Below are 15,657 nucleotides of genomic sequence, written 5' to 3'. Positions count from 1 at the left end.
TCCTAGTATATTTGGAAAGAATAAACATGCGAGTCACATCTACCCCTTCCACGTCACTCAGTATTTTATAAACCTAGAAACCTAGAAACATAGAAAAAGATGGCAGAAAAGGGCTATAGCCCACCAAGTCTGCCCATTCCAAATACCCGCCCCCCTTAATTTACTCCCTTAGGGATCCCATGTGAATATCCCATTTTCTCTTAAAATCTGACACGCTGTTGGCCTCAATCACCTGCAGTGGGAGTTTGTTCCAATGATCCACTACTCTTTCAGTGAAGAAGTATTTTCTGTAGTTGCTGTGGAACTTCCCTCCCCTGATTTTCAGTGGATGCCCCTTGGTGGTCGAGGGTCCCCTGAGGTAGAAGATATCTTCTTCCGACTCGATACGGCCCGTGATATACTTAAACGCTTCAATCATGTCTCCCCTTTCTCTTCGTTCCTCAAGTGAGTACAGCAGCAGTTTATTCAGTCTTTCTTCATACATGAGATCCTTGAGCCCCAAGACCGTCCTAGTGGCCATACGCTGAACCGACTCGATTCTCAGCACATCTTTCCGGTAGTGTGGTCTCCAGAATTGAACACAGTATTCCAAATGAGGCCTCACCATGGACCTGTATAGCGACATCATGACTTCAGGTCTCCTGCTGACAAAACCTCTACGGATACAACCCATCACTTGCCTTGCCCTGGAGGAAGCCTTCTCCACTTGATTTGCAACCTTCATGTCATCACTAATGATCACCCCTAGATCACGTTCCGTCGTGGTCCTGGCCAAGGTCTCACCATTTAGTATGTAAGTTCTGTGCGGGTTTCTCTTTCCCAGGTGCATTACCTTACACTTTTTAGCATTGAAGCCTAGCTGCCATGTTGCTACCACCGTTCCAGCAGCAGTAGATCCTGCGTCATATTATCAGGCATGGTGTTTTTACCTACTATATTGCAAAGTTTGGTGTCGTCGGCGAACAGTCATACCCTTCCTCTAAGTCCTTGGGTCATATCTCTTATGAATAAGTTGAATAGAATCGGGCCCAAGACTGACCCCTGCGGCACTCCACTGATCACGCCTGACGTTTTGGATGGGGTACCGTTTACCACCACCCTCTGAAGTCTACCACTCAGCCAATCCTCAACCCATGTAGTTAGAGTGTCCCCTAATCCTATCGACTTCAGCTTGTTCAATAACCTTCGGTGTGGGACGCTATCAAAAGCTTTACTGAAGTCTAGATATACTACATCCAGTGACTCTCCGGCATCTAGTTGTCTAGTAACCCAGTCAAAAAAGCTGATTAGGTTAGATTGGCAGGATCTGCCCTGGGTGAATCCGTGCTGGTGGGGATCACGTAGGTTTTCCTCGTCTAGGATTGTGTCAATATTTCGTTTGATCAGTATTTCCATGAGCTTGCACACTATAGACGTGAGACTCACCGGTCTGTAGTTTGCCGTCTCTGTCCTGCAGCCCTTTTTGTGGAGTGGGATAACGTTGGCGGTTTTCCAGTCCAAGGGGACTCTTCCTGTACGTAGGGAAAGATTGAAAAGAACAGATAGTGGTTATGCCAGGACTTCTCTCAATTCCCTGAGCACTCTGGGATGTAGGTTGTCCGGTCCCATGGCTTTGTTTACTTTGAGTCTTGATAGTTCGTAGTAGACGCTACTGGGCGTAAACTCGAAGTCTAGAAACGGGTCCTTCTGGCTGTCTCCCATCTGAAGCTGTTGACCAGCTCCCGGCGCTTCACAGGTGAAGACTGAGCAGAAGTATTCGTTTAGTAATTCTGCCTTGGCAGAATCTGATTCTACAAGGTTACCGTCCAATTTCTTCAGGCGTTCTATCTCATCTTTGTTTCTTTTCCTGTGACTAATATAGCTGAAGAAGGATTTATCCCCTTTTTTAATATTCCGTGCTAGATCTTCTTCCATTTTGAGTTTGGCCTCCCTGACTGCTATTTTGACAGCTTATGACCTGACCAGATAGTCTTTTTCCGCCTCTTGTTTTCCTAAATGTTTGTAGGTGATAAATGCTTCTTTTTTCTTTTTAACGAGGTCCGAAATTTCTGCGCTGAACCATTGGGGTCTTTTGTTCCTCCTGCGCTTACTTACTGTTCTTATGTGGCGGTTTGTTGCTTCGTGTAGGGTGGACTTCAGAGTCAACCACATATCCTCTACATTGTTAGGTTGTGCTTGTTTTTGTAACTCCTGATGGACAAAAATTCCCATGCGGTCGAAGTCTGTGCCTCTAAAGTTGAGAACCCTCGTTGCTGTGTTTGACCTTGAGAAACCTTTCTTGAGGTTAATCCATACCATATTATGGTCACTGGAGGTCAGTGTATCTCCAACTGAGACATCCGTGACGCTGTCTCCGTTGGTGAGTACCAGGTCTAGTATTATCTGGTCCCTGGTGGGCTCTAGTACCATTTGCTTGAGTCTTGCACCCTTTATGGAGTTCAAAATTCTTTTGCTGCCACTCGTAGTCTATCATACCTCTATCATATCTCCCGTGAGTCATCTTTTCTCCAGGCTGAACAGCCTTAGCTGCTGTAGCGTTTTTTCATAGGGAAGTCATCCCATCCCTTTTATAATTTTTATTGTCCTTCTCTGTACTTTTTCTAATTCTGCTATATATTTTTTGAGATATGGTGGCCAGAGTTGCAAAATGATACAAAGAAGAAGTGAGCAATAGTAAGTCACGATGCCTTCCATGTTTCTTTTTTCTAAGTGTTATTAATTCCTCTGATACACCTGGTTGTTAAGTTTCACTGGGAAAGTGTTTACCTTACTGACAGCTGCTGGGATATTCAGGGTGCCATGGGCAACAACTTTTATGAAAATAGGTGATGATAAACTCTGCCAAATAGCTGTGATTCATTGGTCTCGCAATAATCAGTGAGCTTTCAGAATAAATAGAGCATTATTGCTTTTCAAGAGAAAATAGATCATATGTATAATCTCTGCTTATCTGGGCTTCATGAAAGAATAACCTCAAGCATTCCTTTTCTGAGACTACATTGTAGAGTTAAGGAAATTCTAAATCCTCATGGTCAAATAAATCTGGTCAAAAGCAAACAAAATATTTGCTAGGAAAGGCTTAATAATTTTCCTCCTACATTTGGACTTAGACAACATATCAAAAATGCCCCTCTTAAGAACATAAACGTTAACATGCTGGGGCAGACCGAAGGTCCATCAAGCCCGGTATCCTGTTTCCAGATTCCAAGTACCTAGCCAAGCCATCTCAATAATGGCTTATGGACTTTTCTTTTAGGAAATTATCCAAACCTTTTTTAAACCCTGCTAAGCTAACTGCTTTCACCACATTCTCTGGCAACAAATTCTAGTGTTTAATTACACATTGAAGTCCCAATTCTAAAAACAGCGCCTGAAGTTAGGCAGCAATATTTGCCCTACCACTGCCTAACTTCATTGGGTTTAATTAGTATAGACAGCAGTCTAATTGACTGCTAAATGAAAAAGTTGATTTTTAAAAGATGATTCTAATTTATTCAAACATGGCATAGTCACCATACAAGACCAGGCAGGTATGGTGGGTATATGATAAGTATGATTTTACATGCCAGGCACAGGATTTTAAATTCATTTCTTGAAGCAACAGGTGACCAACACAGGTCATGCAAGAGTAGAGTTGCATAAAATTATTTTCGCTGCTGTATTTTGTAATAACCGAAGGCGGCATGCAGAAGATTTTGTGAGACCGAAGTTTCTGAAGATTGGTAGCATTTGATATAAACCCCCTCCCCCCCAAAAAAAACCCACTGTGGAGTGACGATGTTCCTTAAATGGACTTTATTAAGAATGTCAAAGTTCCAAGGTATAATAGAATCATCCACATGAAATAAGTTCATCCACATAAAAATAAGGTAATCCAGGACCCAGCATGGTCCGCATTTCGACAACAAGTCTTCTTCAGGGGTCCTATAGTGGTAAATACGTGGAAGAGCCGATATGTGGAGAGCCTCAAGGGAAACGCTGCTTGCCACAAAAGCGAAAAACATTTGACGTAAATAAATCAATAACTGCAGAAAGGCAGAGCTCATCAGATGTGAAAAGACCTGGTTCTGTATTTCTATTAGGTAAAATGTTGTGATAGATATATTAGTCCCAGCAAACAGGAGGAGGCGCTGTGCTTCATTGTTGGCAAGGGTTTGGCTTAGCAATATTTTCCTTAGTACAATCTTGTACAAAGCAGAGAAGGAAAGCAAAAAATGATTGATTCCCACCTAGCCCGAAGATCATGCATCAGCATTTCTGCTAGCTTTTCGTTCTACTCTCATTCAACATCTGTAATCCCAATTTTCTCCTGATAAAACAGAGCCAGACCAGCTTCTTAAAGTTCAGAGTCCAGTGCTGTGAACATTGACATTCGAAGGAAGCTCCACACCAGAAAGAGCTCGTAAAGACCTATTTTCTAGCAAAGAAAGCCTGGTTTTATTTGACTTGTTAGAAGCTTCCAAGCTACAGAGGTTTTGAATCAGGATGAGTCAAATGTAACTCAATGAACCACTAAGATCTTTGTCACTTCCCATGAAAGAGAAAATGCAGACAGGAAAGGAATCCCAGGCCAACTCTCAGCAAGTGGAAGAACACGTCAGCTAGCATGGCAGTATTAAGTATAGCTCACGCGAAAGCGATGTTTAGGGAAATAATGACGTGATGCAAGTCCCAGTCATTATGAAAAGGTCTAAGCCAGGCATGGGCGACTCCGGTCCTCGAGGGCCGGAATCCAGTCGGGTTTTCAGGATTTCCCCAATGAATATGCATGAGATCTATTTGCATGCACTGCTTTCAATGCATATTCATTGCGGAAATCCTGAAAACCCGACTGGATTGCGGCCCTCGAGGAGGGACTTTGAGATCCCTGGTCTAATACACTGGACAACAACATTTTCCTCTAGGGCTAGGCCTTTATCTGCCGTCATGTTTCTATGTTTCTACCAGTATTTTGGTTTTCAAAGTAAAGATACCACCGTTATATTACGCTCCTCCACAATACCCCACAATACAACTTTGATCTTCAGCAACACCACTCTGTGTTCAATTCATTTCAATACAGAGAGCTTTATGTGTTATATTGTCACCGGATCATATAATAAAGTTTCATTATGGTAGGCAAACTTTCGGTTATATATAAATACGTTTTCTATTCCAATCATTGATATTAGCTTTTGTTTGTGGTCACAATTAGGGACATTCTGCGCCAGGGGTGTCAAAGTCCCTCCTCAAAGGCCGCAATCCAGTCGGGTTTTCAGGATTTCCCCAACGAATATGCATGAGATCTATTAGCATACAATGAAAGCAGTGCATGCAAGTAGCTCTCATGCATATTCGTTGGGGAAATCCTGAAAACCCGACTGGATTGCGGCCCTCGAGGAGGGACTTTGACACCCCTGGTCTACGCCAACATGTTTCGCAGAGTGCTTTATCAAGGCAAAGTCCCTAATGACACGTCGCCATCTCTCTTGACCACTTATTCAGTAAAGATGGCGACGTGTCATTAGGGACTTTGCAAGGAAGGACGAAAGCTTCCACCTCCAGAGATCTGAGCTCATTTCATTTTACCCATTGTTAGGCAAGGATCATCTTCTATTTCCTTTTTGCTCTGCAGGAGGAAACGCCGCTGTCCTTCCTTCCTACCACTGTCCTGTAACAGTTTGGACCTTTTAATTGCTGCTAGCCTCCTCTTGTTCTTATCTTAGTTTCCTGGAGAAGAAAGTCTTGGATTTGGAGGGCAAACATGAGGAGGAACTTCGAGGGATCAAAGCCGAGAAGCTGGAGATGCAGGACTTGGTCTCCAAGCAGAACGAAATCATTGTGGAACTGGAACTACAACTAAACACGTCTACTGTCAACAACACCCATCTGCAGAAGCAGCAGACCTTACTCATGGAAACCGTGACCCAGCTAGTCAACCTGGTCTCCCAGTACAATCGTTAGTAATGCAACATCAATTCTGTTTCTTGTTGTCTAACATTTTATCACATGTGTTTGGTGCTGGCGAAAGGTGTAGACACAGAATCTAACTAGAGCACAAAAACCTCTGCTGATCTGCATTGGAGAACAGTACGGAAAATCGAATAATTCAGAGCTGGTATTGTGATGTCATAATGCCTCATTCCACCAATACGAGCCAACCTCATCGGTGATGTCGCAGTTGCTTCATTGTCCTATGCTTGGCTCAACTTCTACTACATTTTGATTTCTAGAGTGGTGCAGTGTAGAGAATGACACAGGGACACATTTTTCCCCGTCCCCGCAGGAACTCAATTCCCCCGTCCCATCCCTGTGAATTTTGTCACCGTCCCTGTCCCTGCCTCATTCCCATAAACTCTGCCTTAACCTCACAAGCCTCGAACACTTCTGATTTTTAAGCGTTTGAGGCCTGTGCAGATGACGATAGAGCTTGCAGGAATGAGGCAGAGACAGGAAAAGAACTTGCCGGGATGGGATGGGAAAATGAGTTCCCGCGGGGGACGGGGAAAAATGTGTCCCCGTGTCATTCTCTATTGCAGATCAGCAGAGGTTTTGTGCAACGTAGGGCCAGTAGCATCTTCAATCCTTCTCTTGATTTTTCTTCAACAGCATTTGAAAGTTGCCCATATTTGGCCTTTCTAAAGGTGACCTGGCCTTCTATCCACTTAATCCTTGACCTATCGGCTAAGGTTGATTATCAGGATGCCACATTTTGTTGTGAGTGTGGGTTTAGGTAAATGGCAACCAAAGTTAGCCACTGGGATACAGGGTGTTAAACGCAAGTTCTGTAACGATAGTTCCACGTGGAAATGCTGTAATGGAAATGAGCAGTTGTGCCAGCCAAAAGCTGGTCATCTAACGACTGGCATTTAGGCACGTAAACACAAGTATTCTATTTAGCCATGCCTAAAATGACGGGCACACCCCAGACCCACTCATTTCCCTTCTCTGGCCATGCCCCCTTCGGAGTTGCATGCTATAAAAATTAGGTACGCCGTTTATAGAAGAGGGCGTAGATCAGTTATGCAAATAGAGTTTAGTAAGTCCAATTATAGACAATTATCACCAATTAAAGCCAATTAGATTGCACATGTAGCTGACTCTGGGCTAGATTCACTAAGCTTACCGATCGGTTTGCGAGCCCCTTTGCGACCCGATTTCCCTCCTGCAGTATTCGCTAACCCTGTTTTGCGATCCGATTCTGATCCGCGCATGCAAAGTAGGCAGGGTCGTGATTCACTAAACAAATTTGCCAATTCGACTGTGCTGGCCGATCAATCCAAAAGGCGACGGTTGGGGACCAGTCACTGAAGCCCTTTCCGACTGTCTTCTGCCGCCCCGATCTGCCTGCCTGCCCCGACGCTGCCCTCATCGCCTGCCTGCTCCGACTCTCCCACCCTTCCTCGCAGTGTAAGCCCATGGTTTTAACCTGCAGGCTTAAAGCGGGTTAAAGCCATGGGCTGTAAATAAAAGTTTAAAAAAAGAAAAAAAAAATGCCGGGCCGGAGGTCCAGTGCATGCGCAAACCATTTAAAGATGGTCTGCGCATGTGCGGGGATCGCTATAGAGCAATCCATGCCGGCAGATGGCGGCGTTCCTCCGATCGTCCTCATCTGCATGTTGCAGTTTTGTGAATTCGTCGGACATGCCCGGATCGGGCAGATTAGTGAATCTAGCCCTCTGTTCTGTATGCCACCTTTGTTGTATCTCAAGAAAGGTGTATAACAAGCATGCAATAAGCCGTAAACCATTCTATAACTGCTTATGCAGTTGCACAGGGGGTTAATGACATGGGAGTTTGACCCTTGTCAATTGTCCTAATATCTTTTCATTTCATGTGACCTGCTCCACCCTTTATTCCAATTCTTAATCTCACCAAGTATCCTTAGAAAACATTACCAATGTAGTCCTTTATTTATTTCCGACCAATCAGTTTCCTCGTCCTAAAGGTTAGCCAGTATGCATTTCTATCGCATAGTGACTGGGTTTTTCTGTCCTGTGGTCCATGAGCAATGACTTTGCACTATTGCAGAAAGGGCAGAAGCCAGGTTAAGAAAGTGCAGGAAACATAAGAACATACGAATAGCCTTACTGGGTCAGACCAATGGTCCATCAAGCCCAACCAATAGCCCGTTCTCACAGTGGCCAATCCAGGTCACTAGTACCTGGCCAAAATGCATGCTACTGATCCAGGGCACGCAGTGACTTCTCCCAAGCCTTTCTCAATAACAGACTATGGACTTTTCCTCCAGGAAATTGTCGAAACCTTTCTTAAAACCAGCTAAGCTATCCACTCTTACCACAACCTCTGGCAATGAGTTCTAGAGTTTAACTATTCTCTGAGTGAAAAAATATTTTCTCCTATTGGTTTTACAAGTGGTTCAGGCTTTGTCTCTTGGATGAAAATGGAGGAAAATCTTATTAGGGTAGCTGTAGGAATTCAAGAACCCATGGTATGTTCAGAAGTATCTTCCATTGATCTGATCATCTTTCTTCACAGAGATCTCTGCTGTCTCCAAAGAAAAGCAGGTCACATTTAAAGACTGCGCTGAGATCTATAAATCTGGAGCAACCACCAGTGGGGTCTACGCACTGCAGTTTCCAAACTCAACTGAGACCGTGAAAGTAAGTTTTAAGAACATATGAATTGCCATACTGGGACAGACCGAAGGTCCATCAAGCTCAGGATCCTGTTTCCAACAGTGGCCAACCCAGGACCCAAGTTCCTGGCAGAAACCCAAAGAGTAGCAACATTCCAGAGCTGAGACTGTGATGTCATAAAGCCTCATTCCACCAATGCCTAAGAGCCAACCTCATCAGTGATGTCACAATGGCTTGATTGTCCTATACTTGGCTGATCTGGGGAACTGAGTTCTCTGGGAGGTGTATAAGGAGAGAGAATAGAGGAGAGATATTGAGGGGCAACAGAATGAACACACTTGTAGGTCAACAATAAGAGCTTGAACTGTATGTGAAGGCGGATAGGGAGCCAGTGGAGTGATTTAAGGAGTGTAGCGAGGTTGGTAGAAGATGAGTCGTGCAGCAGAGTTTTGCACAGATTGCAAAGAGAAGAGGCCTGGTTCTTAGGGTTGGAATTGCTGATCCGGGGACTGAAGCCCAACTCTTGGGCTGATTGGTTGATTCCCTACATACTGGCCATGTCTTTGCAACCTTGCCGGGGCTCATTACTCTCGGGCTTGTCTCTGGAAAGGATGTGCATTGCGGCTACTTCATCGGCTTTTTTTTTTTTTGCACCTTCCCATTGAAACGCTTTGGTTTTGCATCTCAGACAGAAGGGAGGCATTAAGGTATTTACAATGGAGCTAAAGATGAAAATTCATCTTAATTTAGGATCTTAATATGCTCATAAATTGAGGCCTGCCATTCATATGCCTAAATTTATGATTCTAATCTATGCTGAAAAAAGGTGTTAAGCTCCTCATTTTTCCCTGCCAGGAATGCGCTCCCTGTATGTTTAAAGGAGGAACGGTCCATAACTCATTTTCATAAACAACTTAAAACATATTTATTCCAGACAGCGTTTTCTAGTTCATTAACCCCCCCCTTTTATACAAACGTAGCATGTTTTCTAGGACTGGCCGCGGCGGTAGCAACTCCGACGCTCATAGAATTCCTATGAGCATCGGAGCTGTTACTGCCGCAGCTGGCGCTAAAATCTGCGCTTTGGTTTTGTAAAAAAAAAAAAAAAGGGGGGGGGGAATTTATGATTGTATGCTTTAATGTATCTATTTTAAGAAATCTTTGGGGGGGAGGGGAGGGTACTTTCCTATTTCATTTTGTAAGTTCCTTTCAGAAATGTGTTTATATTGTTAAGCACTTGGATTGCTTTTGTATCAATCCCAACGCTGCTCCTTGTGACCTTGAGGAAGTCACTTAATCCTCCATTGCCCCAGGTCCAAAATAAGTGCCTGTATATAAGTAAACTTTCCCTTATCTCTCTGCCGGTATCTTTCTTTCAACTACTGTTTGTATGTCTGTGAATATATATGAACTGTATCCGCTATAATAATTCCCTTAGCGTGCATGCGCACTTCAGTTTTCATGGCTCCGTGCGTCTGTAGCTCCGTGGCCGGCAGAATGTGAAAGGATGCTGCACGTGCGCACGTTTGGGGCTGACATCGGGGAGAGAAGGAGGCAGCAGCGCCTGAACTACGGAGCTAGGGGAGGGAAGGCCGCAACCACTGCCGCTTCCTGGTCGCACGGATTTCTCCTCTGCCCCCACTCTCCCCTCTAGGTCAGAGCACCGTTGCAGCTCGCAGGAGCCACGCTCTCTGCCCGCTTGGCGGCGAACCAACACCCCTTACCTCTGAATTTGTTCGTTGGACGAGTCGAGGATCAGCATTTGTTTATTTGCACTGGAGGCTGATGGCGCTACTGCAGGGGGGGGAGGGAGGGAAAGAAACAGAAAGACAGACAAACACAGACAGCGGCCAAGGAGAGAGAGAATGAGATAGAAAGACAGACAGACACATAGACAGCGGCCAAGGAAAGAGAGAGAGACAAAGAAGAAAGAAAGAGACAGAAAGACACACAAACAGCGGCCAAGGGGAGAGAGAGAAAGAGACAGAAAGACAGACAGACAGACACACAGACAGCGGCCAAGGATAGAGAGAGAGACAGAAAGACAGACAGACAGCGGCCAAGGAGAGAGAGAGAGACAGAAAGACAGACAGACACACAGACAGCGGCCAAGGAAAGAGAGAGAGAGAGAAAGAAAGAGACACAAATAGCGGCCAAGGGGAGAGAGAGAAAGAGACAGAAAGACAGACAGACACACAGACAGCGGCCAAGGGGAGAGAGAGAAAGACAGACAGAAAGCAGCTAAAAGAGAGAACAAGAGACAGAAAGACACACAGACAGCAGCCAAGGGGAGAGAGAGAAAGAGACAGAAAGACAGACAGACACACAGACAGTGGCCAAGGAAAGAGAGAGAGAGAAAGAGACAGAAAGACAGACAGACAGCGGCCAAGGAGAGAGAGAGAGACAGAAAGACAGACAAATAGCGGCCAAGGAGAGAGAGAGAGAAAGACAGACAGACAACGGCCAAGGAGAGAGAGAGAGAGACAGAAAGACAGACAGACAGCGGCCAAGGAGAGAGAGAGACAGAAAGACAGACAGACAGCAGCCAAGGAGAGAGAGAGAGACAGAAAGACAGACAGACAGACACATCTATTCTAGCACCCGTTAATGTAATGGGCTTAAAGACTAGTAGTACAATATTTTACAGCGCAATCATAAAATTCACCCTAAACATTCTGAGCATTTTTTTCCTATAATTAGAGATGTTTTTTCAAACAAACAAAATTTTTTAAGGAATAATGGATCAATTTACTTAAAACACATGACACGAGAGCAGGAATGTGAAGGAGTAGGAGGCGAAAAATGCAGAAAGGGGATTTGATAAGTGCCCAGTAGTTTACTTAAGCAGGGAAAAGTGATAACAACACAAAGTCCGAAGCTGAAAGAATGATAATTACTCTTCTTTAGAGCTCAAGCAGTCCTGCGTGCGGAAACTATTCTCGGCGCTTATAACCGTAGCCAGTCGCAGCAAAGCCCTCGAGAAAAAAAGGCAGAACTCTGGGACTGGAACTCAGACCACTGAAGTTTCTAGTTAAGTTCAGCATGAAGTTTCATGAGATTAACCATCTGCTTCAAGAAGCTTAGCAGATTCCAGGAAACAGTATTTATTTGATTCATTCATTCATTCAATTTTTTATACTGTTCTCCCAAGGGAGCTCAGAAGAGTTTGCTTAAATTTATTCAGGGACTCAAGCACATTTCCCTATCTGTCCCAATGGGCTCACAATCTATCTAATGTACCTGGGGCAATGGGGGGATTAAGTGACTTGCCCAGGAGCAGTGTGAGATTTGAACCCACAACCTCAGGGTGCTGAGGCTGTAGCTTTAACCACTGCACCACTCTAGAAATCAAAATGTAGTAAAAGTGAGCCAAGTATAGGACAATCAAGCCATTGTGACATCACTGAGGAGGTTGACTCTTATTGGTGGATGAGGCATTATGATGTCACAATACCAGCTCTGATTATCAGAGGCTGAAACTTTTCAAAATATTTATTCAATTTCTATACTGTTCTCTGAAGGGAACTCAGAATGGTTTACATGAATATATTTAGGTACTCAAGCATTTTCCCTGTCTGTCCTAGCAGGCAAAGAGAGGATTAGGTGACTTGTCCATATGGAGCAGTGTGGGTTTGAACCCTGAACCTCAGGGTGCTGAGGCTGTAGCTTTAAACACTGTGCCACATTCTCCCCCTCTCCCCCAGTATTGAGACCCAGTGGTGTAATGAAGACGGGAGGCGCCAGGGTGGTGGTGCCCCCCTGCTCCTTCTGCGCCCCTATGTCACACTGTGGCCTCCCTTCCCACCTGGTACCTCTTTTAATCTTTGCTAGTGCACACAGCTGCTCGCGCTGGCATTGGCTTTCTCTCTGATGTCACTTCCTGGCCCCGTGACCCGGAAGTGATTTCAGAGGGACCCAAGAGCCAAGAGCCAAGAGCAGCAGGCTAGAGTTGTTGCTCGCACTGGCGAAGATTTTAAAGAGGTACGGGGGCGGGTCAGGGAGGGCATGAGCACGGCATGGGGGGGCAGAGATTTCCCTGGACATGTCCAGGGGTCCAGATGGCTTTTCAAAAGCCGGCACTTTGTCCGGCTTTTGAAAAGCAGTGTCGGGCGGGGAGGAAGTCCATCACGCGATGATATCACACGCACTCGTGGACTTTCTCCCTGCCTGACAAGAGCACACAGCGGAGGTGGGGCTGGGATGGGCATGGGGGCAGAATTAGGGTGGGGGTTGGTGTAAGTAGGCGGGCCTAGGGGTGGGGCTAGGGCCAGGATTTTCCAAAAGGAAAATCTGGCAACCATAACCGGGGGGTAGAGGGGAAGGGAGGGTGCAGGTGTGGCATGGGAGGCACCCAGGGCATTATGCCCCCTGCACTCCTTACTACAGCTGTGCTTTGACACTAAATGCAATACCACTGACGTTTTCACTGCCATCCAGATGACAAAGATCTGGCCTCTGGGTTTCTTCCGTCCTGAAGCCCTCCCCTCCAAGGCAACAAAGATTTGGACAGCTGCCCATAATACTTCAAATCCCAACACATAATTATAATGTCGGGAATGTTATCAAGCTTTTAGAAAGATGTTGAAGACACATTGATTTGATCAATTTTAATATTGGAGCTTGTAGTTCTCTGTGGATGTATAGTTTCCTTGATTCTTGTGAACCGCTTAGTGGTACACAAGTGGATTATGTTCTGTGACTGGTGGTTACTGGAGAACCACATCCTCTAGGGACGTACGATTACACGAGAATCTAGTGTAAGTGATAATTCTCTGTCCACAGTCACTTTATGAGAAATAGATCCTGGGGCAATGGCTTGACGTCCGTGGAGACTGGATGTGAGGTGGCATCGCTCACCCTCGCTGTCTTTTCATTTTCAAAGGTATTCTGCAATATGGAGTCCAGTGGGGGTGGCTGGACCGTCATCCAGCACAGAACCGATGGAACGGTGGACTTCCACCGCACCTGGAAGGAATATAAAATGGTAAGAGATTTAGGGGGGGGAAGTGCTGCTATCCCCAGGGATTTGCATTTATTTATTTATTCATTCGGATTCATACATCCAAATGTAAGAGCTTAAACCCGGTGCTGTAACTTGCATTATGGAAGAGCAAGGAAAATGTTTTCACAGTAAGTGGAGCAGGGAGAGGACTAAATATGGCCTTCCAGGGGAAGACACAGAAAGAGCTGGGGGTGGAGAGGAGAGTGCCTCCTACACCTTGCTACACCACAGCCATTTTGAAGAGGCGGGCCTTCTGGCCAGAGGAAATAGGCATCTCTCTGGCCAGCCATCTAAGTAAGGTAAGGGGGAGAGGGGGTGTTGTGTGGCAGTGGGAGAGAGTGGGAGGGGAAGGTGCAGTTGCTTAGTGGCAGGAGGGAGTGGGCATCTCTCCCACTGATCTTCAATTTGGGTTTTGAAAAAATTATCATTTAAATTGACATGGGGTTAGCAGGCCCCCCTCCGCCTGCATGAGCAACGAGCGACGTCGGATGGCATTGGCACATGCACTTCATGCTTGTGACATCACCACGTTGCATCTGTACATGCGCAAATGCCATCTCCGACATCACTCGTTGCCAGAAGCTTTTCAAAACCTAGACATGTCCAAGGAAATCCGGACGTTTGGTAACCCTAGTGTTGCATGAATCTTCTGGTATTTAATGATGTATTTATTTATTTTATATGTAGACTGCAAAGTTATTAACATAATATCTGAGTTATAATTTCACATGATCAATATTCAAAGATATGAATTATTCATTTGTCTTTTGGCTCGACATTGAGCAGCCTGGTACACTTAGGCAGGGCTGGTAAATATGCAATCCTAAACTTAAATGGATGAGTTATCCCTTTAATTCCTTTGCCCTCAAACAGATACATTTGGATAGGGAGCAGTTGAATATCTCAGCTATCATCATAAATTTTTGGCCCTACCGCGAGAACACTCCTGGTGCCTATTAAAGCTGAATGGATAGATTTTGGACATATGTTGAGTTGTCTATCCAAAATTTATGTTTGCTGAAAAAGCACTTTTGCTGTTAGCCGCTGAGTATTGACTCCATAAGTGCTTTCGAATGCTGACCTGGGTGTCTTTGGATTCCCACTGTTTTGAGGAATTCCAGTAATGGATCGTGCTGGGACCATGTGTTTCACAGGGGTGACATTTTCTATGAGTTGCGTTCTGCATAATATCAAGTTTTTTCCTGGCCTGCTGTCAGAGTGCAGAGAACCCATCGAGGCCCTGAATTATCTCTCGTAAGCCTGGCTTTGTCTGTAGCTCCCTAGTAGGCACGAGTAATTAATAAGCAAACTTAATTGGAGAGAGATTTCTAGCTGGGGGATCGATTAAGATGCCTCGTTCCTTTTATGGTTTAATGTAGCATTCAAACTAACTACCCCTCAGTGCGTGTTAGAGATTTATTTGGAAGCTGCAAGGCTGTTGACTGACTAATGTGCAATAATAAACTTAATGGAAAGGAATGGACTATTAAGCTGTGTCTTGGATTCTTGGTGTCTAGACTTCGATACGTTATTGTAAATAGTATTATTGATAGTCACTAAAGAGGCCTGTCTACTTAGATCTTTCTCATTTATGTTTAGATAACAGAAAATAAGCTGCAGGTCCCCAAACTTGGTTGTTATATAGACATTTGAAGACAAAAAAACCCAACAATTGCCAGCCATCATCTTGATGTATTCATATTAAACCCAACTGGGCCAAGTCATCTGTTGAATGTATAGGAATTTATAGAGACTGCACTGGATTGGACTTTGTTTATTGTTTATTGGTGTGGCAGGGGGGTGGGGAGTGGTACTGGGGTGGGGGGGGGGAGGCTCAGGTATACGGTGAAATTGAGCTGTGTCCTGGTACTCATTTCTTATGTTGACCACCATGTATAGTTGAGCCTTTTGTTTATCTTGAAAAAGCAATAAAATATATATTTCAAAAAAAAAACAAAAAAACCCAACTGGGCCAAGCAATTGGACAAGGGAGGATTTAAAATTGTTCCCTGCTGAAAACAGGTGTGTATGTGGTGCTTTAGACGGTGCTGCCTGTCAACTAGCAGAAAGTTGTGC

The 15,657-nt window shown here is 44.8% G+C and overlaps 1 protein-coding gene across 2 annotated transcripts in view; it reads left to right on the top strand.

Annotated features, from left to right (window-relative positions):
- LOC117365516 (angiopoietin-2-like) overlaps positions 1-15,657 on the top strand; it is a 68,027-nt gene that overhangs the window by 37,481 nt on the left and 14,889 nt on the right. For both annotated transcript variants that reach the window (XM_033955997.1, XM_033955998.1), the window contains exons 4-6: positions 5,706-5,938; positions 8,479-8,603; positions 13,462-13,563. In XM_033955997.1, the coding sequence (XP_033811888.1) occupies positions 5,706-5,938; positions 8,479-8,603; positions 13,462-13,563 (460 nt within the window). The remainder of the gene's footprint in view (positions 1-5,705; positions 5,939-8,478; positions 8,604-13,461; positions 13,564-15,657) is intronic.

Source organism: Geotrypetes seraphini, chromosome 8 (genome assembly GCF_902459505.1).
Source record: "Geotrypetes seraphini chromosome 8, aGeoSer1.1, whole genome shotgun sequence".
In the NCBI taxonomy this organism is placed as follows: Eukaryota; Metazoa; Chordata; class Amphibia; order Gymnophiona; family Dermophiidae; genus Geotrypetes; species Geotrypetes seraphini.
The sequence above is the reverse complement of the archived record's forward strand: the minus strand, read 5'-3'. Positions and strand labels throughout refer to the sequence as shown.